The sequence below is a fragment of the Bos taurus genome, chromosome 17 (genome assembly GCF_002263795.3).
Source record: "Bos taurus isolate L1 Dominette 01449 registration number 42190680 breed Hereford chromosome 17, ARS-UCD2.0, whole genome shotgun sequence".
NCBI classification, from domain to species: Eukaryota; Metazoa; Chordata; class Mammalia; order Artiodactyla; family Bovidae; genus Bos; species Bos taurus.
The window spans coordinates 35,332,632-35,360,095 of NC_037344.1; the positions used below are offsets into that span (position 1 = coordinate 35,332,632).

General features: G+C 35.1%; 1 protein-coding gene across 7 annotated transcripts in view; it reads right to left on the reverse strand.

Annotated features, from left to right (window-relative positions):
* Positions 1–27,464, reverse strand: part of BLTP1 (bridge-like lipid transfer protein family member 1) — a 202,692-nt gene that overhangs the window by 11,418 nt on the left and 163,810 nt on the right. For 3 of the 7 annotated variants that reach the window (XM_024977600.2, XM_024977603.2, XM_024977596.2), the window contains 18 exons: positions 25,374–25,483; positions 24,218–24,308; positions 23,635–23,697; positions 21,140–21,393; positions 20,142–20,357; positions 18,793–18,973; positions 16,211–16,412; positions 14,377–14,538; positions 13,325–13,464; positions 11,136–11,337; positions 9,211–9,411; positions 8,276–8,455; positions 5,524–5,661; positions 4,595–4,852; positions 3,979–4,129; positions 3,415–3,572; positions 3,110–3,302; positions 2,673–2,890 (listed from right to left, as the gene is read on the reverse strand). In XM_024977600.2, the coding sequence (XP_024833368.1) occupies positions 2,673–2,890; positions 3,110–3,302; positions 3,415–3,572; positions 3,979–4,129; positions 4,595–4,852; positions 5,524–5,661; positions 8,276–8,455; positions 9,211–9,411; positions 11,136–11,337; positions 13,325–13,464; positions 14,377–14,538; positions 16,211–16,412; positions 18,793–18,973; positions 20,142–20,357; positions 21,140–21,393; positions 23,635–23,697; positions 24,218–24,308; positions 25,374–25,483 (3,118 nt within the window). The remainder of the gene's footprint in view (positions 1–2,672; positions 2,891–3,109; positions 3,303–3,414; positions 3,573–3,978; positions 4,130–4,594; positions 4,853–5,523; positions 5,662–8,275; positions 8,456–9,210; positions 9,412–11,135; positions 11,338–13,324; positions 13,465–14,376; positions 14,539–16,210; positions 16,413–18,792; positions 18,974–20,141; positions 20,358–21,139; positions 21,394–23,634; positions 23,698–24,217; positions 24,309–25,373; positions 25,484–27,464) is intronic. The other 4 variants (XM_024977605.2, XM_024977602.2, XM_002694408.5 and 1 more) reach the window with 3 other exon arrangements.

The window sequence follows — 27,464 nt, forward strand, 5'->3', positions numbered from 1 at the left end:
AATCTTATAATAATAATTACAACCAATGCTTCTATAATAATGATTTATAAAGTGCCTGCATGAAATTTTATCCAATTCTCACAGTAACTTTATAAATGAGGTGTGTCATCTAGAGAAAACACCTAGTTTACAGAAGAGGGGTTAAGTAAACCAGTGATCAGAAGACCTAGATATCAAAGGCAGATGCCTGATTTTAAGTACTTAAAAAAAAAATCTTTTATAACCTTGTTACTCAAAAGTGAGGTCTGAGAACCAGCAGCATCAGCATCACTTGGGAGCTTGTTAGAAATTCACTCTTATGTCTATTCCATATTTCCTGTATCAGAATCTGCATTTTAATAAGATCTCCAGGTGTTTCAGATGCACATTGAAGTTCAAGGAGAGCTAATCAGATACACAGCTGAACACTGAACAACATGGGGGTTGATATACAGGGACACTGAACCTTCACAAAGTCAAAAATCCATGTATTACTTAAAGTTGGCCCTCCATATCCACACTTCCAACAGGATTCAACCAGGCATAGATCATGTAGTACCACGGTACTCACTGCTATTAAAAACCTGTGTGTGGGCCTGCAGAGTTCACACGTGTCTCACTGTACAGTCAGTACCTGTATTACCCACTTTCCCCAGTGATATCCTTCTGGCTGTTTTCTACACTTCTCATTCTGGATCCACCCAAAGATCATGCATTGTATGTAGTTGGCATATCTCTTTAGTTTCCTTTAATCTAAGACAACTCCTTAAGCCTGTTTGTTTGTTGCCCTTGACAAAGGTTTTTGGAAAAGTCCAGGCCAGACATTTTGGGGAACATCCATCTGTTAGTTTGTGTCTGATACCAATTCCACTTTAAAGGTAATGAAGGGACTTGGAGAACAAGATAAATGAAACCACAAAAAGACAACTGAAAGACTGAGAAAGTAGGATATTCTGCAGGATAATTGGCCAAGTCTCTTAGCAAGTCAAGTCACTAAAAAAGGGACTAAATTCAGTAGAATTTAAAAAGAGTAAAGAAACATAACCGTTTTTAACCTGTGGTCTCGAATTGGATATACTGGTTTGGATAACCCAGTTGTAAAGATAATTTAAGGTCAGTTGTCAACTGCGATGAGGTGGCTAGAGGAGATAATTAATGTAATGTAAAGTTCGAGATTGTTGACTGGAAAAGGTTAAAAAACAATATGAATAATATTCTGGTAAGCATGTATACGTGTGTGTGTATATGTGTGCACATGCATGCATGCCTAGAAAAGTATCTGAGAGTATATACTCTATATAAAGTAATCGCAGTGATGATTTCTGGGCAGAATGTTGAGGTTTTTATTTTTTGCTTGGATACGTACATTCTTTCCCAATGCACACTGTTTCCCAATGCACATGTACTGCTTCTGTGATAAAAATCATTAAAAGTTATCCTACTACAGCCTACTTTTCACTTTTAACTCTATCAATCTAGTTAAAGCCACCACTGTCTTTTGCCTGGACTCTCAGAATATCCTCCTTACAATGGTATTAAAAGTATAAGTGTGTAGTAATAGCAGTTATTGTATTAATAGTGATTACTACAGTGATTTCCTTACTTTCTTTCTTAACCACCTCAGTCTGTTCCCCACACAGAAGCCAGAGTGATGCTTTAAAAAGGATTATTTTTGTAAGAAGTAAATCAAATAGTATCACATCTGTTCAGAATTCTTCAGTAGCTCCCCAACATATTAAAAATCTTATCTGCAGCTTCTCTGAATTCATGTTCAGTATTTTCCTGCTTGCTCACTCTGTTTCACCACAGTGGGCCACCTCAATGATCATCAAACAAGCAAGTTTCCTCCCAACTGTAGGGGCTTTGCACCTTCTCATAGCCCACTTTGCCTAGAACTCTTCTTCCAAGATCTTAGCCTAGCTCTTTCATTTTAGAAAAGGTTTCCTTTACCACCCTTTCTAAAATATTTATCCTCACAGACTATCATTTTCTATATTCTTCCCCTGCTTTGTTCTTTTTCTCTGCATTTCTCTCTACCTGAAATTATCTTACACAGTTAGTTAGTTATGGTCTGTCTCTCCCATTAAAATTTAATGGAGAATAGGAACTTTTTCCACTAGTAGATCCCCTATTCCTAAAACAGTGCTTAAGAACATGGTTGATATTTGAATTTTGAATATTGAATTACTGACTGAAAATAATAAACTGTGTAACATGACACAGCCAGTAAATCCAAATTCAGACATTCTGATTCCACAGCCCATGCTCTGAACCAGAACATGGTATTATCATAATTAGTATTCAAGAGCATGAAGTATAATGAAATGTATTAAACAATCAAATGAATATGAGTAATGTAATAGGAATTACAAGGTAAGTTATTCAGAATCAAAATATAATCATTAGTTGTAACTTGTAATTATGTACAAAGTATTAATTTATAATATACTGATGTAGTTTGTAATAATGGTATGATTATAGATGGTTTGTGGCAGGGGAGATAATGAATGAATGTCTTTCCAAATGATGGCTTCTAATTCCATTGGTGGGTAGGACATGAGTACTTTGCTGAGTGAGTAGGATAAAGAGCATATGGACCCCTTTGTGAGTATGGTATTTAAATGTTTAAATTAAAATTGTAACACATAGTGAAAGATAAAGTATATATAAAGTCTTAGTTTTCTAACTCTTACATTGTTCTTGTGAACTTTTCTCTAGGTTATTAGTCATTGTCTTAGGTGGAAGATAAGGAACTGGTCCCCAGGTAGACAGAGCTCGTTTGCTGGTGTCAAACTGCTGAGTGAAAAATTCCTGGAGCTTCATTCCTATTTTTATCAGGTCTGGTGTAGTTGATCTTGATATCATTACTTGGAAAATATCCCACTTCAGATCTCCATGGACAAAAATTTCACTAGAGCATAAAACAGAGTCTTTATCATATATCTTATAGAAAACAGTTTAAAAGCACCCAAAAAAGTCTCTTCCCCACCAGCTTTTCATTCATATTAATTGTATAACAGAAAAATCATGTAATTGCAGGAAAAATGGTTTGAGTCTTTTCACCGAATGATAGAAAATATGTTAAAAGCAGTCATGTAAAGTACTGAAAAAGTAATATTTCACTAAATACCTTTTATCAGTCATGCTTGAATCCAGTGTGTTATACAGATTTACTTTCCATTCATCCTGAAGCTTGAGGTCAGCATTACTGAAGATACCCATGAGAATACTTGAGCCCATGTAATCCACACGAGCTTCAGTAGAACCCATAGTAATCTGAATTTTGTGACTGGGTTGCTGGTTTGGATGTTCAGAAATATGAGCTAAAATAGAAACAATAATTACTTTTCACAGAAATGCCTAATAAAAACTCATCAAAATCGGTTTTCAAATGCTTTTCTCAATATATTTTTCAGCTGTAAAATTTCAACGTACCAACCATCTCCAAAGCATTTACATCTATAGTGCCTCCAACTACTCCTCCTTTAGAATCTAACTGTGATCTTCCCAGACCAACAGACATGCTTATTTCTCGATCTCGATTACTTCCTACTGACAGGCGGCCTTGGCTCTTCAAACCACTAGTTGTCCAGCTATCAAAAAGAAAAAGCCTTGTTAAATAGACATATGGCTTCCAATGTCATGAATTAAAACAGGAGATATATGATTAAAAAAAAATTGGACAATGAAACAATACATTTCTTATAAAAACTATGGTAAACATTTGAATATTAACATTAATAATGAAGCTTTATTCTTAGCTAGAAAATTAGGCTATTTTCCTTATTTTCTTTTTAGAACACATATTTCATGCTGTTTCTATGTTATAGTATCTTTAGGATTAAACCATTTTCAGGGTAAAGCAATTTATAATTTATCTCGACTGTCTTAAACATTTCAGCATTTGAAAAAGGTTTTGTATTGCTTTACAACAATTAGAAAAATTATATATGATAATTAAATATATTTTCTTTGTATCTTTGTATCTGAATAGCTTACGTTGTATTTCCCATTACATTACTCATATTCATTTGAACGTTTAATTGCTTCAAGTTGATAGCAAACACGACAAGTGTTTCCCATGGGGTCCCTTGTTGGCTTGCTGCTTTGTTTGATTTGTTAAAAGGAGTTGATGTTTTTGAAAGTGAATCTAAAAATAGAAAATAAAATGTACATTTATTTATATAGATGTTCAGCCAATTACAAAGCAAAGACCACTCTTATCACTATAATCCAAAAAGTAAAATTATGATATTTTTGTGTTAAACCTAACATTTACTAGCTGTCACATTTTTTCAATATCAAGTACCTATTACAACACTGTAGGTGTGTTTTACTTCTAACAATAACTACCATATGGAGCACGCTAACACTATGCTCATTTCTTTCTCTCTATCCTTTTTCAAAGCAACTAGCCGTCCAGCTGTCTCATCTGCTAGCAAATAATGTCAAGTGTGTGTATGTGTATGTTGTTGCATTTGGGACTCCTACCCCCACCCCACATCTTCCGTAAAAACCTGTAATCTCTTCATGCAGTTGGGGCAAAAATCTGGGAGTAACCAATTAAGATTTTTATATTAGGAGCTCTAGAGGGCTAACAAAAGAACAGTGTTACCTCTTCGGGGAACTGAAGAATCAGACACACTTCTTGACCTTATGGAAGCTGGGGATTTTAGGCTCTGTGCTGCTGTCCCTGGTGACATGGTGCTGTTCGTCATATGCTCACTGAACACATTAGGTGACTGAGGCATGTGGGTGAAGGAGGCTGACTGACTAGGCTGCTCCCAGGTCCTGCAGTAAGCTTTTCTTGATGATTCGGGAGAAAGGTGTTGGCTCACACCTTCAATGGAATCAGGTGTCCCTGGGCCAGATGCTAAAAGGAAAGTAGATAACAAAAACAAAATTAACAGGAAAATATCTCCATGCTATAAAACATTCACCACTCCACCACTTCTAATCACATTTTGTATTTCTTCAAGTTCTCTGAAAACTGTACAATGTCCAGTTTGCACAATTCCAGCATGTCATTTAATTCTCACAGAAAATATATGAGAAGGGTAGGACAGGCACTCTGTCCCATATTACAGTTGAGGGAGTAGACCTAGAATCCAAATTTCTAATATTTTCTACTGTATAATGCTAACTCTTTACTTTCACTTACACAATGTAATATACAGCAATATCTATGTTGAAGGAAAAAAAATGGTAGTATGTCCTCAATATTTTCTATTTTCCATGTTTAACCATGATTAAGTTGGTTAAATTATTTATGCATTTCCAGATTTTACAGAGATTACAGGGTAACCACAGAACAAAATAATCCCCGAGACAGCAAGCATTTTGTGACCTCCAATGCTAGTACATTCCCAGTGGTTACTAGCACATTAAAGGGGCTCCACTGACATTTGTTGAATGAGTGAAAGAACTGCAGGGTAGTTTACCAAGTAAGACAAAGTTTGTGTTATCAATCATGGATCTTATTATTATTGTAATCAAAATTAAAAGCAGCCTAAGTATAATCTATAATTACATAAATAAGCTTACTTGGCAAATTAATAGTTTGGTCTCCAAGAAATAGGCGTCTTGCAATACTCCTCCTATACCAGGCTCTTGGAAATGCCAGAATTTCACTGAGGCGGCGCATATCATATTTAAAGGAAGCAGACCCTATATCACAAACAGCTGATACATAAATGAAATTTGTTAGAACATATTTCCAAAACCTTTAATATTTTCACATGGTAGATATAATATTACACAACTGAATTATAATTCTCTTACAAGTCTTGAAATGCCAAAATGAGATATATAGTATGATCAGTTAGTGATAATGTGTTCCTTTCACAGCTGATAAAAATAGCACATTCTAGCACCATTAGTTCCATTTCCATTTTTGAAGTGAGAGCAAACTGGAATTCTATTACCACTTTATCATGAAATTCTCACACAGGATCTAAGGTCAGTCTTATAGACAGCTTCCAGCTTTAACACAGGGCCCCTCTCAGAAATGGAAAATGAATCATCAGGATTAGCTAGAATACAGACTTCTTCAAAAGCAGCTGCAAACCAAGTAACTGTATGGCAGAAGTTAGTATTTTGTGAGTGAAAGTCACTCAGTTGTGTCTGACTCTGCGACCCCATGGACTCTACATTTCATGGAATTCTCCAGGCCAGAATACTGGAGTGGGTAGCCTTTCCCTTTCCAGGGGATCTTCCTAATCCAGGGATCAAACCCAGGTCTCCTGCATTGCAGGTGAACTCTTTACCAGCTAAGCAGTGAATTGTCAGTCTCAAAGTGTTCTGATGGCTGACTCAGGGTTTTTGCTCTGCTACTTCTGCTTCAGGTGCTCCTCCAGTCCTCCATCAGAGCTTCTGTTGCATTCACATGTCAGTGTCCCTTAAACCTGAACTTTCCATTTCAGCCTGAGCCCATATCCACACAGCCCAATAGCCAATTGCCTATCAGATCCTTCCACCTTAGTGTCATATAAGTATTTCCTTCTTTATTTTCTAAAGGCAGTGACCTCAATGCCCCTTGAGCTACCTAAGCTAAAAGCCTGAGGCATTGTTGCCTCCTCTATTGCTGCTCATACAACTTGTCCTTAAGCTTATGGATTCTCATATTTATCTTGAAACCATTCTCTCTCCTCTTTTTTTACTGTCACAATTCAGGCCCTCATCCCCTACTGCTTAGTCTACTTCAACAGTGTCCCCAAGCATCTTTCCACTCTACCATCTCTTACCATTCTCCTATCAGCTCTCTTCCTAAAACATCAATCTTAAGGATCATTCCTTTTTTAAAAAACATAGATTTTATAATCCATGTATAATTTTGGTTGTTCTTTTTTGTGGCAAGAATACTTAACATGAAATCTACCCTCTTAACAGATTTTTCAGTGTACAGAACAGTATTGCTATCTTTAAGGACAGTGTTGTCATATAGTTCTTAAAAACTGCTGATAGCTTCTCCTTGCCCAAAGGATCAGAACCCCATTTTTTAGCATGGTATGAGTTTCCCCACCCCACAGTCATGTCCTGGGCTATTTTATCAGCTTTACCTCTAGTCAAGTCCTCCCTGTCTCTGAACCCATCTACTTTGTACAACTAACTCAGTGTTCAGTTACACCTATGCTTTAACTCAGTGAATCAAAGTATGATCCAAAAGCATACTTTCTGATGCTCTGACCATTAAATACCATGTTGCCATAGCCAAGAATATTCCTACATAATTTTAAAGACTGGCCCCAACATCATATCCTTTGTGAAACCTTCTCTGATCTCTTATATAAAACAGAATTTGTTTCCTCCTCTTTAAGTAAACTTCCATTATAGGATTTGTCACACTGCACTGTAATTTGTCTACTCATAAGACCTTGTCTGGACTACCCTGGTGGCTCAGATGGTAAAGTGTCTGTCTACAATGCGGGAGACCCAGGTTCGATCCCTGGGTTGGGAAGATCCCCGGAGAAGGAAATGGTAATCCCTCCAGGACTATTGCCTGGAAAATCCCATAGACAGAGGAGCCTGGTAGGCTACAGTCCATGGGGTCGCAAGAGTCGGACACGACTGAGCGACTTCACTTCACTTCATGACCTTGCCTTATTCATGTGGGCATCTTCAAGTACCTAGCAGAGTGCCTGGCACAAGTTATCTGTAAAATACAGGCTCAATTACATGTTTGCTGAATGACCAAACATATATTGTGTTGAGTGGATTAAGTGTACTTACCTATATTTGTTGGATTAATAATTTTTAAAGTTTTCACTCACTTAGTACTCTGAATTCTTCAAAATGTTCTACTCAATTTTAAATACTCAAATCACAGTGTACAGAAAGTGAGCAAGTGATTTGTCCATCATATATAACTAGTTAGCTTTATAATAAAGTTAGTGATACACAGGTACACAACTCAAGATCTTACGATACCAAGTAAAAATTTTTCAACACCCATTCTTCCTTAGTGTTTTAAGATTTTATAATTAAAAAATCAAAAAATAAGTCAGAATTTGTACCAACTCATGGTAGAGAAGTGAAGAAGCAGTTTTTAGCGACTTAAATAGGCATATTTTGGCCCTTGGGTGATATTTCCATGTATGTATCTAGAAATCCTATTTCTAACACTGATATCTCACTGGACTGAGATAGTACTTGGCTAGAAGTTATTCTTCTCCTTTAAATCAGCTTATCACTAAATGCTTAATGTTATTAAATTATTTAATATTTAAACACTTAAAAGGAGGCCCTTATTTAATTCTGGGAAAACAATATTTCAATTAAAAAATATAAAATTGAATACCAGATATATTTATTAGTGTAGTATCCATTTTGCTTGCAGACTTGCTTACAGACTGACTTTCAAAAAATGAGGCACCTCCAGAACGCCTTATCCGAGACAAACTCACTTTTACAAACTCGAGATTTATACTGAGTGAGTCTTTTCGACCAGTGACTGAAGTGGGTTCTTCATCTACATTCCCTTAAAAAAAAAAATATATGTGAAAACACACACACACACCCACATATATACACACACACAAATCCCCAACAACTAGTTACATGAAGTTATTCAATAGGCTATAATACGCTATTAATTAAAATCACTTAAATGAGGTTAAAATTTAAGCAGAATCACCTAATGAACATTAGACATTCCTAACAATAATAGGTTCAAGTCCATAACCATAACGATGATTTTTACATCTCAACAAAAACTAGCACTGACGTGGACTGTGTCTATTATTTGTCTAAATAAGTTAATAACATTCACTAATACCAACATCCTATGTATTTTTAGTGGTAAATCTGTACTTTAAAATGGCAGTGGAATTTAAGTTGACGAAATAGTCATATTAAAGAGTATCACTTTAAATTAACAAATGTAATGATGTACACAATTTAAAATTTTAACTACTGACAGAATATAATTTTTTATACAAATAGCAATTTGATGAAACATTTAAACACTTAGCATAAGTAACCTCATATCTGAAGAGATTACACAGTGTATATCACTTATAAAATATTTTGAGTTTTAAAATCTTATATGATTTACCTACATTACTTATTTCATATTTCTGTTTATTTAATGTAGAGACAGGATAGATATTATCAAGAAGAAAAAGTTTCTGATCTCGTTTTATATCCATTATTAAAGATAACATCATTTTTAAAAAGACGAAAGCTTGAAAAGATGTGATAAATTTGAAAAAGATGCAAACATGCTAAGTATACCTAATCCTCCTGATCCGGGTGTAAGGCCAGAAACAGCGGTTTTTTGTTTCCCTGCTCCATATGGATGAAATACATAAAGGGAAAAGTCAGACATGCATGCAGTGAAGCTCAGCCCAGAGGAACTGCTGCTGGAACTGGTCAGATCTGACTGACTACTACTATGTCGACTTCTGCCAAGAGGGCTGCCTAATCCTGATGAACCTATAGGGAACACAAGAAACCCAAAATAGAATAAGACACAGAAAGTACTAAAAAAAACTGTCTTAATATAGTCTCAAGAACCAAACATGATTTGAAAATAAAATGGAAATAGTCAAACATTAACTGATCAGTAGATTTAAATCCTTAACATGAAGGCTTAGATGTATTTTCCAATTAATATACTGTATAAACCAGGGTTGGATATTCTGTTCATTGTTGAAATAATTATTTATACATATGACTGGCCAACTCCAAGGTTTCCTGTTTAATTTCTCCTTTGTTCTTACTAGAAGCAGGCGGTTGGAAGAGGTACAAAATAGCTGAGTCTTAAGCAGTGGAGGAGAATGAACTGTAAAAAATCCAAATCATACAACTGGAGTCCACATTTCCACAGAAACAGTGGAAACAGAGCAAAGTACACAAATGGAGAAAGTTAAAGGTCTCTCTCTTAGAAATCAAGAAGGCCTTATTGGCAACATTCAACATGAGTGGAACAGGCTAATTTCAAAGAGTTGTCAAACTCTTTCCTACTTTATAGATTTTATACTATGTACCTGGAGTGTTTTATTCCCCTACCTGTCTACGTGGCTAACTCATACTTACCACCTTCATGTTTGCACTGAAAATACACTTGTTTGCTTATTATCTATTTCTCCAAATTCAACTTAAGTTTCACATTAGCAAGGAATATGCTTGTTAGCTAAATTCACTACAGTATATCCAGCCCTTAGCACTGATCCAGAACTCAGTCAAGTTCATAAAGATCCTTTCAAAGAATGGATATTGTCATAATCTACATTTCTTATACATTTATTCTCATCATCATTCCTTCCTGCATGTTTTATTATGGTAACATAAGGGGTGCTACTTCACTTTTTCATTTTCTAAAAGAAATGTGGGCATAAAAATAGCTGCTCATTTTATATTCCTTTCATTATATATTCCTACATTATATATTCCTAGCATAGTGCATATATACTGCTATAATAATGTGTTAATTTATGACATTTTGATATTAAGAAAAAAGTGTATATTCCAATATCTGCTTTAGGGGTAGAACTGTTAAACTGTCTTATTATTAGTTCTCTTATCAGTTCTTTTACATTTTCATTCATTCCGTTTTTTTTTTTTTTTTTTTTTAAATATCCCCCAAAATCTTCACTACTTGCATTTGTGATCTCCAGATGATTTTTAGGGCAGAAGTGACACTGAGTGAAAAATGACTATCTCATCAGGAAATCATCAGTTCTACTTTAATACCTAAACCTTTCATGAAACAGACATCTGAGTTAAGTAACAAAATTTTACCACTAAAAATTTTTTATACATATACACACAATTTGATATACTTTTAATTCAGTGTGATAAGAAATCCTTGCAAGTTAATACTACAGCTCTTACTTACCATTTGCAACACTGATCACTCATAACGTAAAAATACAGCCTAAAATAAAACATTCAAAAGTATTTGAACACATTATCCTTCACACTTCACAGTAGATGTAATATGCACATGAATGGACAACAAAACGCTATGCAACTGCCATTCCTTGGGTATAATGAAATACACTCAAAACTGTGATCCACTATAGATTTTTTCTATAAATACCCTAATTCTCAAATATTCTCCTTTTCCAAATGTATTTATTTGGAAATGTTTATTAATTACTATTAAAATAGTACTTGGCTTTTTATGCTAATTGAATAAAAGAACGTTTCCACACCTGGTACTCCAGTTTTGCTCGAGGAGGTTTTTGTTCCACTTGGAGGAGCACTACCTCCAGGGGATAAGGTCTCTGCAGGATACGCAGCCCCTAAAGTCTCCAGTTCTCCTCGGTTTGAAGAAAACACCAAATCCAGGGATGGCAGCTTTAGCATGCATTCTACTCTTGACACTGGTAAACAGCTAAACTTGATCTGTGAGGGCTGAAAAGTACAGAAAGACAAAGAAAGTAAAGTTTCTAGGAACTAGGTGATTAAAAATTTTTCTGTTGGACTCCAGAAATTACATTCAGTTTCCATCTCAGTCTACATATATCTAATTTATTATTTTGAATTTAATGCCCTACCTTTTCCAAACAGACACATGATACATTAACCAAAATGCATTAACAAAATTGTATCACTTTTAAAACTAAATATTTGAGGAATTCTAAACAGTAAATATGTAGACATTTAGAGAATTCAGAATATTAAATATGTTCATGTCCATGTTGTTCATAATCAAGTACTTTAAAGGAAGTAATTTCTTTATGCTGAAATTTTAAAAGGCTATTACTGCATTTATAACAGAAGTTTTACAAACTCTCAAGGCCTCTCTTATTATATGTTTTCATCAGATCTTCAAAAAAACTAGTGCAAAACTCCAGAAGATCAGACTGAAATTTTTTTGGCCAAATTGCTTTTGTAGAAATTAATCTGAAGAGATGATCATTAGTGTTTCTTTTATTCTTGAGACTGATCATAAAGTTTTAATTGAAGGTAAACTAAACCTTGAAGTTTGGATACAAGTTAAATCCTCCTTAATAAACAGACTCAGTTGGATGCTAATATACCTGATTTCACTGTGCTTTGTAGATGTTGAGTGTTTTTTTTTTCTTTTTATAAAATGATAGTTTTTGGCAACCCTTCCTTGAGCAAGTCTAATGGTACAGTTTTTCTAAGCATTCTTTTTTACTTAAGGTAGGTATTGTTTTATTTTAGATATAATACTATTACATACTTAATAGAATATAGGATAGTGTAAACAATTTTATATGCACTGGGAAATTTAAAAAAAATGTAACTTGCTTCACTTTAGCATTTGCTTTATTACAGTGGTGGTCTGGAACCACAATATCAGAGGGGTAGCCTATACTCCTACAGGCCTGAAACAGGACTGAATTTTAAAATAAAATTATTAAATACATAACTATATAACCCTTCAGATCAGATCAGATCAGTTGCTCAGTCGTGTCTGACTCTTTGCGACCCCATGAATCGCAGCACGCCAGGCCTCCCTGTCCATCACCAACTCCCGGAGTTCACTCAGACTCATGTCCATCGAGTCAGTGATGCCATCCAGCCATCTCATCCTCTGTCGTCCCCTTCTCCTCTTGCCCCCAATCCCTCCCAGCATCAGAGTCTTTTCCAATGAGTCAACTCTTCACATGAGGTGGCCAAAGTACTGGAGTTTCAGCTTTAGCATCATTCCCGCCAAAGAAATCCCAGGGCTGATCTCCTTCAGAATGGACTGGTTGGATCTCCAAGGGACTCTCAAGAGTCTTCTCCAATGCCACAATTCAAAAGCATCAATTCTTCTGTGCTCAGCCTTCTTCACAGTCCAACTCTCACATCCATACATGACCACAGGAAAAACCATAGCCTTGACTAGACGAACCTTTGTTGGCAAAGTAATGTCTCTGCTTTTGAATATGCTATCTAGGTTGGTCATAACTTTCCTTCCAAGGAGTAAGCGTCTTTTAATTTCATGGCTGCAGTCATCATATAACCCTTAGAAGAATCTAAAAAAGGTACTATTGTGACTTTATATCTCAATTTCACTTTATGTCTGCCCACAAATAACCATAATGACAAGAAATACAGATGCCATGATATAATTTTAAAGAGGTATAATGTGCTAAAAAAAAAAAAAAAAGGGTTTTAACTTACATATTTTTACCTTTGCCACAAAAGAATAAGATCTCAATTCTGAATACTCAAAGATATGAACTTCCTCAGCAGACAAATAAATAACACATAAAATTGTACATATTCTTCCCAGAGGTTCAGGCAACCTCTAGGCCATCATAAACGTACTAAGGTCCATGAACCTTAAGAAAACTTTAAAAGGAATTAATATTGTATATGTTCAAATAAACTTAAAAAAACATATTCTTCTTTAAAATAAAAAGGAATAGATGAAGTATATTACCTGAACTCGTACATAAACCACAACATCTACAGGGAAGGAAGAGTAAGCAGATGTTGAAGATGATACTAGTGATGTTGTTGATTCTTCCATAGGATCTGGTATTTCAAAATGTCCCATATCTTCATCTTGAGAGCTGACAGCTGTTAAAATATTTAAAGTTTTACTATTAGGGTAAAGGCAAACTATTTATTAAAAGATCTTTTTCTTTTTTGCTAGTACTGAGATCAGGGGTATGAATGCACAGAAACACTGGCTTCTGTAGCCCATTATTCATTACATCTTTCCCTATTCAAACCTCTTACTCATTCCTTCAAACTCTTGATTCCCGCTGCTGTACCAAACAGCATACAAAGAAAACAGTAATTTTGCCATTGTCCTCAAGGACTGTTTCCAGTCCAAGAGTCACTCTAATATAGGACCTGTTGTTGTTAGGGAGAAGGCAATGGCACCCTACTTCAGTACTGTTGCCTGGAAAATCCCATGGATGGAGGAGCCTGGGGGGCTGCAGTCCATGGGGTCGCACAGAGTCAGACACGACTGAGTGACTTCACTTTCACTTTCCACTTTCATGCATTGGAGAAGGAAATGGCAACCCACTCCAGTGTTCTTGCCTGGAGAATCCCATGGACAGAGAAGCCTGGTAGGCTGCAGTCCATGGGGTCGCACAGAGTTGGACACGACTGAAGTGACTTGGCAGCATCAGTTGTTGTTTAGTTGCTAAGTCATGTCCAACTTTTGTGAATGTGTGGGCTGCAGCCTGCCAGGTTCCACTATCCATGGGATTTCCCAGGAAAGAATACTGTAGTGGGTTGCCATTTCCTTCTTCAAACACAGGACTAAGGATGTTAATTTTGTCATTAAGTAGCTATAGCCATGGAGGAATCATAAACCCCACCAAGACTAGATGGTCTCTCAAGTTGTTTTTCCGTTCTATAATTCCTTTATCATTGAATGTATTATACGGTAATATATAAAAGCATTACAAAATCCTTCTAGTAATAGGACTGAAAAATACATGTGATGGGCAATTAGGTATTTAAGAGGACACTCACTTGTATAGTTCCTTTCAACTGGTGTAATTGGGATAGTTTCCAAAGCCTTTTCCAGAAAGTCTAACAGGCAGGGACTGATTACCATTTCTTCTGGCAATGACTGAAGTGCTACCCAGGCATATAACTTGGCTGTTTTTACTCCTCCACTTCCTTTTCCTTTGGCTAGAACATGTACAGATGTGAGATGAATTTAATAGTTTCCAGAAAACATAATCTTGTGAGAAATTAGAATTATATGAGTTTAATCAGGTGAAGCATCTTGTATTTAAAACCATACAAGAATGCAATAAAAATAGGTTGATAGAAATCTTATTGTTAGAATACAGAGATGATCAGTGATGCATATAAATACAACAGTTACTCCTACTTGCTCTAGGTCACAAATTTTGGTTCAGTTTTTCAAATTTATATTTCGCTAACTCTTTCATTAGTATTTTAGCATTTAGTCTCTCATTTAGTATTATTTGTCAACTTAAGAAGATATAATAGAGAACTCTGACTAATGCTAATTTGTGGCAAGTGAGGAAAAACATCAGTTTTTACACTTTCTTAGGTTCTTGCTGTTCTTACCTGGTAAATATTTACATGCCTCCTTACATAGGCATGTAAGGAGGCATGTAAATACTGCATCTCTCCTTCCTTCTACCTGACTAAATATTTCCATGTTAACAGAATGATATAACAGCTAAGATTTAGATAACTCTGGCTTAGGTTTCCAAGTCTACCATGTATTAGTTTGTAAACCTAGGAAAGAAATTCAACTTTTATGAGCTTTAACTTTCTTCATATATAAAATGGGGATAATAATACCTGCCCTGTACTTAATGGACACAGATATGTCTTGTCAATTTGAAAGTGATATAAAAATATTAGGCAATGTCCTGATTACTGGCTACTTTGAAAAATTTGTGTATCAAGTTCCATCTCTCAAAGCTTTTTCTTGTCCAACCCAATATTCCCATTTTGGAAATTCTATTATATATATAAGGTATTATTCATGTGGTATAGTAGCCAGATTCCAAAATAACTTCCAATGGTCCTTTCTCCTGGTGCTAATGCTCTTGTGTAGTTCCCTCCCACACTGAATAAGGGTCACCTATATGATCAATAAGATATGTGGAAATGATAGTATGTGACTCCTGAGACTAAGGCATGGAAGATATTGCAGCTTCAGCCATGTATTCTTTTGTATCACTCCTTTTGAGGGAATGTCAGCTGCCATGTCATGAGAACACTCAAGCAGCCCAGTCATGTGGGGAGAAACTAAAGCACCAGCTTGTCAGCCATGTGAATGGGATAAGATGGAAGCAGATTTTCCAGACCCAGTCAAGCATTTGGATGACTGTATCCCTAGCCAACATCCTGACTGCAACTTCATAGAAAACTGTGAAGTTAGATGCACTCAGCCCCACTGCTTCTGAATTTCTGATCCATAGAAACTATGTCTAAGATTATAAGCCACTAAGTTTGGGATAATTTGTTATGCAATAATAGATAATAAATATGGTTTAAGTTCAATGTATTCTGTCTTAAATATGTAAGTCTGATGTTTCCATCTAGATCATAAGCTCCCAAATTTGAGTTATATAAGACTTTCTAAATATACAGAGATCTAAAAAATTAAGTAAAAACTGATATTCTAAGGTAATAGCAATTTGAAAACTAGGCAAAAGGAATTAGCTTACACTTCCATACATGAATTTTGTACAGTCATTATTGGCAAGTCTAAGTCCTTTTTTCTTAAACATGTGAATTTGAAAGTCTTACTAGAGCAAGTAGGTGATGACTTGAAATTAATTTATGAAAAAAATTAAAGTATATTTTCCTTAAATACCTGAGGGAATAGGTGGGGGTTGGGGAGGAAGTAAGGTGTTAGTCTTGCTCTGGACAGTGCAAGGTAAAGGAGGAGAAGGAGGAGATGTTGCACTATCTTTCATACCATACAGCTTGGACTCTTTAGAGAGTGTTCGTGGCAAGGAAGATCCTCTGGAGGCATTAGGTGATTCGGTCTTTAGAGTCTTGGAATTGTAATGCAACTGTATTGAAACAAATAAACTTCCAAAATTAAAATTATGCACATGAGGAAAACAAAAAATGTACTAAAACATGGCAGAAAGAACACTGATCCAGGAACCAGAAGATTTTTCAAGTTAGCTTTGTGATTCTAGCAAATTCCTTATTAGCTTTTTTCATTTTTAAGGTGAAAATAGGTCATCCCAGATACTATTTTAAATTCTTTCTAGCTTAACATTCTAGGAATGTATAATTCTAGAATCTAAAAAAGTTGCACTAGGCAATGTTTCGCAAACATGAATATCAATGTTTAAGATACTAAAGACCTATAAATAGAAAACTATAAAACACTGGTGAAAGAAATCAAAGAGGACACTAATAGATGGAGAAATATACCATGTTCATGGATTGGAAGAATCAATATAGTGAAAATGAGTATACTACCCAAAGCAATCTATAGATTCAATGCAATCCTGATCAAGCTACCAACAGTATTTTTCACAGAGCTAGAACAAATAATTTCACAATTTGTATGGAAATACAAAAAAACCTCGAATAGCCAAAGCTATCTTGAGAAAGAAGAATGGAACTGGAGGAATCAACCTGCCTGACTTCAGGCTCTACTACAAAGCCACAGTCATCAAGCAGTATGGTACTGGCACAAAGACAGAGATACAGATCAATGGAACAAAATAGAAAGCCCAGAGATAAACCCACGCACCTATGGACACCTTATCTTTGACAAAGGAGGCAAGAATATCCAATGGTGAAAAGACAATCTCTTTAACAAGTGGTGCTGGGAAAACTGGTCAACCACTTGTAAAAGAATGAAGATAGAACACTTTCTAACACCATACACAAAAATAAACTCAAAATGGATTAAAGATCTAAACGTAAGACCAGAAACTATAAAACTCTTAGAGAAGAACATAGGCAAAACACTCTCCGACATAAATCACAGCAGGCTCCTCTATGACCCACCTCCCAGAATATTGGAAATAAAAGCAAAAATAAATAAATGAGATCTAATTAAAATTAAAAGCTTCTGCACAACAAAAGAAACTATAAGCAAGGTGAAAAGACAGCCTTCAGAATGGGAGAAAATAATAGCAAATGAAGCAACTGACAAACAACTAATCTCAAAAATATACAAGCAACTCCTGAAGCTCAATTCCAGAAAAATAAATGACCCAATCAAAAAATGGGCCAAAGAACTAAATAGACATTTCTCCAAAGAAGACATACAGATGGCTAACAAACACATGAAAAGATGCTCAACATCACTCATTATCAGAGAAATGCAAATCAAAACCACTATGAGGTACCATTTCATGCCAGTCAGAATGGCTGCAATCCAAAAGTCTACAAGCAATAAATGCTGGAGAGGATGTGGAAAAAAGGGAACCCTCTTATACTGTTGGTGGGAATGCAAACTAGTCCAGCCACTATGAAGAACAGTGTGGAGATTCCTTAAAAAACTGGAAATAGAACTGCCATACGACCCAGCAATCCCACTGCTGGGTATACACACAGAGGAAACCAGAATGGAAAGAGACACATGTACCTCAATGTTCACTGCAGCACTGTTTATAATAGCCAGGACATGGAAGCAACCTAGATGTCCATCAGCAGATGAATGGATAAGAAAGCTGTGGTACATATACACAATGGAGTATTACTCAGCCATTAAATAGAATACATTTGAACCAGTTCTAATGAGGTGGATGAAACTGGAGCCGATTATACAGAGTGAAGTAAGCCAGAAAGAAAAACACCAATACAGTATACTAACGCATATATGTGGAATTTAGAAAGATGGTAACGATAACCCAGCAAAAGAGACACAGATGGATAGAACAGTCTTTTGGACTCTGTGGGAGAGAGAGGGCGAGGGTAATTTGGGAGAATGGCATTGAAAAATGTATAATATCATATAAGAAACGAATTGCTAGTCCAGGTTTGATGCAGGATACAGGATGCTTGAAGATGGTGCACTGGGATGACCCAGAGGGATGGTATGGGAAGGGAGGTGGGAGGGGGGTTCAGGATTGGGAACACGTGTACACCCGTGGCAGATTCATGTTGATGTATGGCAAAACCAATACAATATTGTAAAGTAATTAGCCTCTAATTAAAATAAATAAATTTAAATTAAAAAAAAAATAAACTTCTTCCTGTCAAAATTTCATGCACATGGGGCAATGTGCAATTTAGAAGGTCTCATGTTCAGAATACAGCTACATTAGAGAAAACTTCAGAAAGTCTCATTTTAATGTAACTAGTGTCAGACACGACTAAAGCGACTTAGCAGCAGCAGCAGCAGTGAAGGAAGAATATATATGATAGGAAATAAACCTGGCTACTAATAATCTAATTTCTTATTCTAGATATTTAGATTTTTACCTTTACATCAACTCCAGGAATATAAAACACTGTTGTTTCTAAGTCACTGGGCTTTGTTTGTAGAGATGATGGCACTTTCTTGCCAGTCATTAAATGGGTGGTAGAAGCATAATTAGTTTGAAACTTCTTCTTTTTGGAAGGAGATTCTTGATCTAAACTTCTGGAACTTCTGTCATAACTCCTATAAAAAGAGAAAAATGGTTTTTTTTATCTTTTTGAAAGACATTTCTCTTATGTTGTTTAAAGTCAAATTTCTATTAATAAAGTTGAAAAAGTGAGGCTTGTCATTATCTCTAGCTAAACTGGCTAATCCTTGCATGGGTAAGGTTTATGTTGTATGTTCCATAACTATACAGGGCAGTTACCTTTGTCCTTTCCTGAGGTCACAACTCTTCCAAACGAAGGCTGAACCAAATGAAACTACTCTTTACGCAGGTAGGTAAATATAGCTGAATACCAGAAGTTTATTTTGGCTTATTGCAGTTCAACCAAAACTAAATTAACATTCTTTTTATCATCACTATTACACTTCTAAGACTTTAACTGGTTATACTGCCTTTTTGTCATCTCATTGTATAAAAATCTTCATTAGACAATGAGACATTTAAAAATCTTTTATTATAGAAAATTACAAACATATAAATGTAAATGGAATGGTAGAATGAACCCCCATGGGCCCATCTCCCAGCTTCAACAACTGTCAGCATTCTTCCTACATGTTTTACCTGCATTTCCACGCATTTTTTACTCATCCACTAGATTATTAATACTATTATTTTCTCTAATTTTTTTGTAGATTAGGAAGGAAAAGCAAAACAGAAATTCAAAGAAAAACTAATCTAACTTTAGGCCTGTTTATACAACTATTTCTTCAATGATGGAAACGTGGTAAAGCTACTGTTACAGCCTGAGCAACATTCCAGTTTTCTGAGGCCTCTTTGTTCAATTGTTTCCCAATCTTTCTTATTTCTTTATGAATTCATCAAACTCTCAATAACAAGACACCTTTGAGTATTGTACCATTCTTTGAAACAGAAATGTGAATAAAAGGATAGGGACTAAGTAAGAAATTCATACTTGGAGAATTCCAAAGATAAAACTGTTTAAATTAACAAATTTGCAGAATCTAAATCAGTCATCCATTTCTAATCACCAAAAAATATTTTACATTTGCTTAAGGAAATAGAATGATATACAAATGAACACTCAAACATTCCAACTATGATTAAAAATACTCTTTAAATCTGCATTTTGGGATGTGGGGAGAAATGTTTGTTATGATTAGTGATATATAAATAGTATTCCTAACAAATGAAGTTATATGTACCCCTTTCTGACCAATATCTTACCTTCTCAAGCTTATATCATCATGTTCTTGTAGAAGTGTGGTTGGGTGGAGCACACATTTTCCACTATCAATTTCAACTCGAATATCAAGTTCAAAGTCAATATTTCTCTCTGTAGCTGTGCCACTAAGACTTCTGTTGGCTGGGGCTGTTGGCCAGCGTTCTGTAAATAGCTGATGAACAGCAGCAAAGCCTGTTGCTTTTTTACGAGATGTATGTCTAGAGAAAGAACAGCTGGTCATTATATTGTAGTAAAATGGGAAGAGTTTTCAGCAAACTATTTTCCAACATGTTATGTGAGCAATGAAAGTGTTAGTTGCTCAGTTATGTCCAACTCTTTGTGACCCCATGGACTGTAGCCTGCCAGGATCCTCTGTCCATGGGATTCTCCAGGCAAGAATACTGGAGTGGGTTGTCATGCCATCCTCCAGGGGATTTTCCTGACCCAGGGATCGAACCCAGGTTTACTGCATTGTAGGCAGATTCTTTACTGTTTGAGCCAAATAACTTTGGAAATAAAGTCTGTAAATAAATTTTAGTATTTTATAAATTCACACAAATTACCCAGATAGCTCTTACTAACTGAGGTGTTTCCTAAGTTTAATGGAGTCACACTTTATTCAACAACTATGTACTGAAGAATTATTATGTGCCAGGCAATGTGCTAAGTACTTGGGACACAGGCACAATCACTGGCTAATAAAGAGTCTGAATATCAGAATATGACCTACATTGTACATTTTGGAGGAGATTTCATTTCACAAACTGTAAAATTTAAATTCTACTTTCCAGATTTTATTAAAAAAAGGGGGGGCGGAGAAAACAATAATGCCATATGGAGCTAGATTATATTAGTAAATCATGGATATGTCTCAGTCTCACTCTGGCTAGGCACAGTAAGATTTATTTGTTTTTCTGTAAACATTAACAGTTGTAAAATGTTTTAACCTCAGTTCTAAGGTACTGCCTAAGGATTTTAAAACAAAAAGGCTACTACTCACGAGGGTTTCCTGTAAATATAAAACCTTTCCCTCTCGTGGTCGTCATCCTTTTCATCTTTCTCAGAATCTTCACTGGTAGAAGACAAACTGTCATCCCGTCGACCCTCTTCAGACTGGAAAGAAATGCCTGGTGAAAAGCCTCCTGGGGTTTTGGGAGAACTGAACATGGAATATGATCCTTCACTATTTGATGAATAATGGGAAGGACCTTCAATGGTTACTGACAAGAGGTCCAACTCTGTCTCCTCTGGAAACTGAATGTAAAGAGAGAAAACATGAATCAGGTTCATATTACAAACCTCTTTTCAAGTTAAAAAAGAAAAAGAAAGAATACATGTTTAAGCATTTAAAATCTCAAAATGGGATTTCCTCACTCTGAACTGAAAAGTCAGCTCTGTGAACATATGAAATGGTATACAAAACAAGGAAGGAAGAAGTTCAAACCACAGAAAGTCATACCACTGACACACTAAAAATCAGAGTGAAATTTTACTTTATGTAAGCATCATGTTGATTAGTACATACTATAATTCTTTAAAGAATAGTTAATCATAGTATGGAGACAAGAGGAAACAATGTGATCAACTTTAAATAACAAGGTCAAGAGAGCAATTAGTGATGGAAGAGCATGCTGGTGTTAGTACAGAATGCACTTTGTGCTTCTAGAATACTTTTTGTGGATATATCTTTTTAAAACAGGCCCTTAAAGGGATGAAGAAAGATGTGTAAATAGTTACATAATTAAGCATGTCAGCCAATCCAATGTAAGAATCCTATATTTTAAGGTGAATAGTTTGTATAAATATAATTTTGTTCCCTGAGGATGGTACCATGAGGCCATCTCATTTAAGTAGGCAAAAAAAAAAAAAAAAAAAACAAAAACCCCAAACTTCTGTGTCCTAATTTTGATTCCAAGTTTTGAGAGTTGCTTACATATTCTTTGAGAATGTGACAAGCCTTTGAAATGTATAATGTGCAAGGTAAATTTATTGATACTACCATTAGATGCATAGTGAAATCCTATAATCAAAATTTCAAACATTTGCAGAATCTAGATTTTCTTTATAGCTTTTCTTCAAAACATCATTTAGTAAATAAGTCAGTCATATTTTATAAGAAAATCTTTGATTCTTTAAAGCTGTGCTAAGAGTTTATGTAGATAAATATCCCTGTGTTTTATATTTATTTTCTATTTAACCAGGCTTTCCTTGTGGCTCAGCTGGTAAAGAATCTGCCTGCAATGTGGGAGACGTGGGTTCGATCCCTGGGTGGGGAAGATCCCCTGGAGAAAGGAAAGGCTACTGACTCTAGTATTCTGACCTGGAGAATTCCATGGACTGTAAAAACTTGGGGTTGCAAAGAATCTGACATAACTGAGCTTCTTTAACTTTCACTTTCTATTTAACCATGCTTAATGATCTATTTTGTAACATTATTTTTATATACTGTTTTTTATAAATAGCATACACAATTTAGACACAGGACTTGAATCAATTCAAATATTAATGCCTTTAAGAATAAATCAGTCATTTCACAGTATATACATATATCAAATAATTATGCTGTACATTTGAAAATAATGTTACATGTCAATTTTCTTGATTTAAAAAATGGTGGACAGGTGAAATAATAAATTTGTAGAATCTATTCAAGTCACTATAAATGATTTATTTCCAAGTTCAGTTTTAGAAAACAGGACATGTCTGTCAAGCTTACTCTATTACAACTGAATAATTCTAAAACAATTTAGCTTGACTAAATTCAGTGGAACTATGGGATATATATTGAGGCTATCTTAAAAGAGTGGGGGAAGTGAAACAAAACAAATGTGGAGTAAGTTCCAGCTTTTAAATGTAACTTGGTGGAAAATTTCTAGACAAAGATTTATACACCTACTATACAATTACAATTTTAAAATTAAATTTTACTCTTACAACTATATTTAGGGAAAACATGTGGTTAAAGGTGTTAATTTAACTTATAAATGATTGTGTAGCACATTCTATACTGTTTCGAACATAATTTTTAATACTTTTATATATGCTTTTTTATATCAGTGATTCAATAAATAATATTCAATAATTAATTTGTTATTCTAAGATAGTTTGATTCTAGTTTGAATTAGGTAACTCATTTTTTTTAAAGATTCTTTTTATAGATGAATGTAGGGAAAAAGAGATTCACTTAAAGATTAGCAAATAACTAATATATGGCAGTTTTTGGTTTATGATTTCATTAATTTGGTACACTGATTTAGTCCTTTAATTTTTGAGGTTAAATAATTACTATTAAATTATAAGTACAGAACTAAAATATATTCATGCATAAGTTTATGAAATATACATGATAAAAAAATTCAATCATTTTAAAGCTTTATGTAAAATATTTTCAAGATCTGAGTTTAGTATGAAAATGAGAGGAAGACATTTTGAAAGCAGATTTTCAGAGTGGTTAAATAATTTTAAAGGAAAACTTATGTTGTTCTTAAAAAGTACCTGAAAATACCCTTCCCCAGGACAGCTGGATTGTGGTGCACTTCCCCATACTGTTTTTTTCAACTTAATTAAAATAATAAGAAAATTTATAAAAATTTATGAAAAGTAAAAAAACCAATGTTTTAAAAGTAAACAACAAAAAAAGAACAAACATTTTAACATAAATTTTAACATGCTTTGAAACTGACTTTTTGACTACTAGTTTCTGATATTATTTCTATATATTCTGAGCTAAAGTACATAAATAATAAAATAAATTAAATAAAAAACATTTACATTTGTATAAAATACCTAGTTTAATGTGGAACTGAACTTGAAAGAAATTATTCAGCAAAACGTTTCTACTTATGAGCAAGCAGTATGGAGACTACTCTATACACAGAACACTAATACTTACAGTACGGCTCTCAAATGATAGCATTTGGGCAGAGCCCTATTTGGTAAAGTACAGAGACTTTAACCATCACAATCCATACTTCCACTTGTAGGAATTAGTATTTCTAAACTGAGTAACTCATATAATTTCATAATTACTAGAGATTCTTTAGCACTGTATATCACCAACAAATAGTCTCTCTCTTACTGTATCTTGGATATTGAAAGTGACTCTGGGTCCAGGAGATGCTGCATCCACACGGATTTCTGGGAGCTCCTCAGTTTCTCCTACTCGAGAACTATAAGTAAAATATAAGATTATTAAACATTAATATTCTTAAAAAAACCCTGAACTTTTATAAAAGTCTGATTAATGACATTAACACTTTATTTCTAAATATTTACTTTATCCAAGGATTGAACTTTTGGTACTCCTTAATCTTTAGAGACTTCCCTGGTGGCTCAGATGGTAAAGCATCTGCCTACAATGCGGGAGACCAGGGTTTGATCCCTGGGGTAGGAAGATCTCCTGGAGAAGGAAATGGCAACCCACTCCAGTGCTCTTGCCTGGAAAATTTCATGGACGGAGGAGCCTGGTAGGCTACAGTCCACGGTGTCGCAAAGAATCAGACATAACTGAGCGACTTCAATGTCAGTGTTAATCTTTAGCATCACATAAAACAAAATTCACTGCTTTGATTAACACAAGGTTTTCTAAAACCAAACCTTATAAAAAACAATTTATATTTATTACCTAGTGTTTTTAAGGTTTCTTTTTTTTGTTGTTGTTTGTGTGTGTGTGTATGTGATGTGGACTAAAATCTTTATTGAATTTGTTACAATATTGCTTCTGTTGTTTTAGGTTTTGTTTTTTTGGCTACAAGGCATGTGGGATCTTAGTTCCCTGACCAAGGATCAAACCTCCACCCCCTGCATTGGAAGGCAAAGTCTTAACCACTGGACCACCAGGGAAGTCCCTATAGTGTTTTTTTTTCACTAGTAAAACTATATTTTTCTGTATATTTTTCTATAATATATAAAATTTACATTTTTCCATATAAAAGAACTTTTCTACAGTGACAAATTTAAAGCTACAGTTACTAATATGCAAATATTCATTTCTATAAGTTTACACATAAATTTGTCTAAATGGCAATGTACTTCATACTAAAAAGTACACAATGACTTTTATAATATAAAAGTGTATTTAAATGAGACAGAATTCCTCAAACTTCTTATACTGACAGCATCCATTTGCTACCTTAATTTTGTAATTTCCCCAATTAGAACAAAATAAATAAGTAGTGAACTTTGGTAAAAGAGTTAGCAATTTTATTACTGTTTCATCGATTGAAATATATTACCTTGCCCTTTCCATTCGCTTAAGAGGTGGTCTTCCAGAAGCTGAAATGCTTTTCGATCTGCTGTAACTTGGTTTGTAACCCAAACCCCACTTATCCTTTAGAGAAGCAGCCTATTGAAAGGGGAAAGAAATAGGGTGACTTTAACTGTTACAATATCTGACTTGAGACAAAATTTTCTGCTAGTTAACAAGTTAGTCTCCTTCAGATCAATAACAAGTTATCTTAAATTGTGACTTTAAATATCACTTAACAACAGAGATGGATCAGAGTACAGCAGGAATCAGCTACTCTTCAGTCCACATGTCAGTTCCTCGTACAAGGAAAATAAGAGACGCTAGCTGACCTGAGAGGAAAGACTGGGAGCAAGGCTGAGAGGTACAGAAATCAGGAGAAAAAAAGAAAACAGTAAGAAAAGAAATGAGAATTGGAAAAAAGACTCTGGGAGAAAGGTGAGGGAGAGAGTGACACTAATCATTTCAAGTACTACCCCACCAAGAGAGCTTTTAATTACAGAAAAGGAAAGGAAGTGGTAACTGGAACACCCTCCTTGTCTCTAAATCCTTCTTCAAATTTGTAGTTTGGAGAGACTGGATATTAAAAAGTCTAATAATGGAGATAAGAAAGCAAGAGGATTAAAAGGGAACTGAGTGGAATTAAAAGGGAATTGACAAATTTGACAAATGTTAAGAACATAGATGTAATTTCAATAATTTCCCTAATCCTCTCTACCTAGTTTTATTTTTTAAAGTTAGGCCAAGTATAAACTAATTTATAAATAGTATGCAAGCAACATTAACACTATGTACTTACTTCACATGACTGTGAAGTACATAGTGTCATAAACTTTAAAGTTATATATTACTGATCATCACTGTCCATTTAGTACCATCAGAAGCCAGTGATGAATATTAAGTTGAATTTTCCCTAATTCAAATAATTTAGAACAGTATTCAAATGAGGTTGTCTGGGACTCTGGTGGTGACCAAGGAAAGACAGCTCAAGCCAATGAACTAAGGATCCCTGAAGCCTTCCCCGCTTCCTCTAACCTTAGCAGCTCTGATTTTATCAGTTCTTATGTATTGGTACTCAAAACCTTATTCTGGTTAATGGAGGGTTCTGCTGACTATATTTTAAAATATTTAGTTCTTCTACTAAGAAGACCACCTTGACCCAAAGCTATCTACCTCTACTTGAATAAGTTTTATAATTATTTTCTACTATATTTATTTCAGTTGTTCAGCAACTAGGCTAAATCCGAGAATGTGGTAGATGGTAGGGTCAAAGATAAATAACTTGTCCTTTAAGAGACTCAAACTCTAGTAAGGGCAACTAAACATGCAAATAATAAAGGTAAGAGTAAAGTGCTGAGAGTATGCAGTGGCTAAGAGTAAAGTCAGCTGTGGATAATGGGATGGGGTAGAATGGACATTTCAAGATTTCACATTTGACTTAGAGTCAAAAAAGAGAGTATGACTTTATGATCAGATCAGATCAGATTTGTCGCTCAGTCGTGTCCAATTCTTTGTGACCCCATGAATCGAAGCACGCCAGGCCTCCCTGTCCATCACCAACTCCCGGAGTTCACTCAGACTCATGTCCATCGAGTCAGTGATGCCATCCAGCCATCTCATCCTCTGTCGTCCCCTTCTCCTCTTGCCCCCAATCCCTCCCAGCATCAGAGTCTTTTCCAATCAGTCAACTCTTCGAATGAGGTGGCCAAAATATTGGAGTTTCAGCTTTAGCATCATTCCTTCCAAAGAAATCCCAGGGCTGATCTCCTTCAGAATGGACTGGTTGGATCTCCTTGTAGTCCAAGGGACTCTCAAGAGTCTTCTTCAACACCACAGTTCAAAAGCATCAGTTCTTCGGCGCTCAGGCTTCTTCATAGTCCAACTCTCACATCCATACATGACCACAGGAAAAACCATAGCCTTGACTAGACGAACCTTTGTTGGCAAAGTAATGTCTCTGCTTTTGAATATGCTATCTAGGTTGGTCATAACTTTCCTTCCAAGGAGTAAGCGTCTTTTAATTTCATGGCTGCAGTCACCATCTGCAGTGATTTTGGAGCCCAGAAAAATAAAGTCTGAC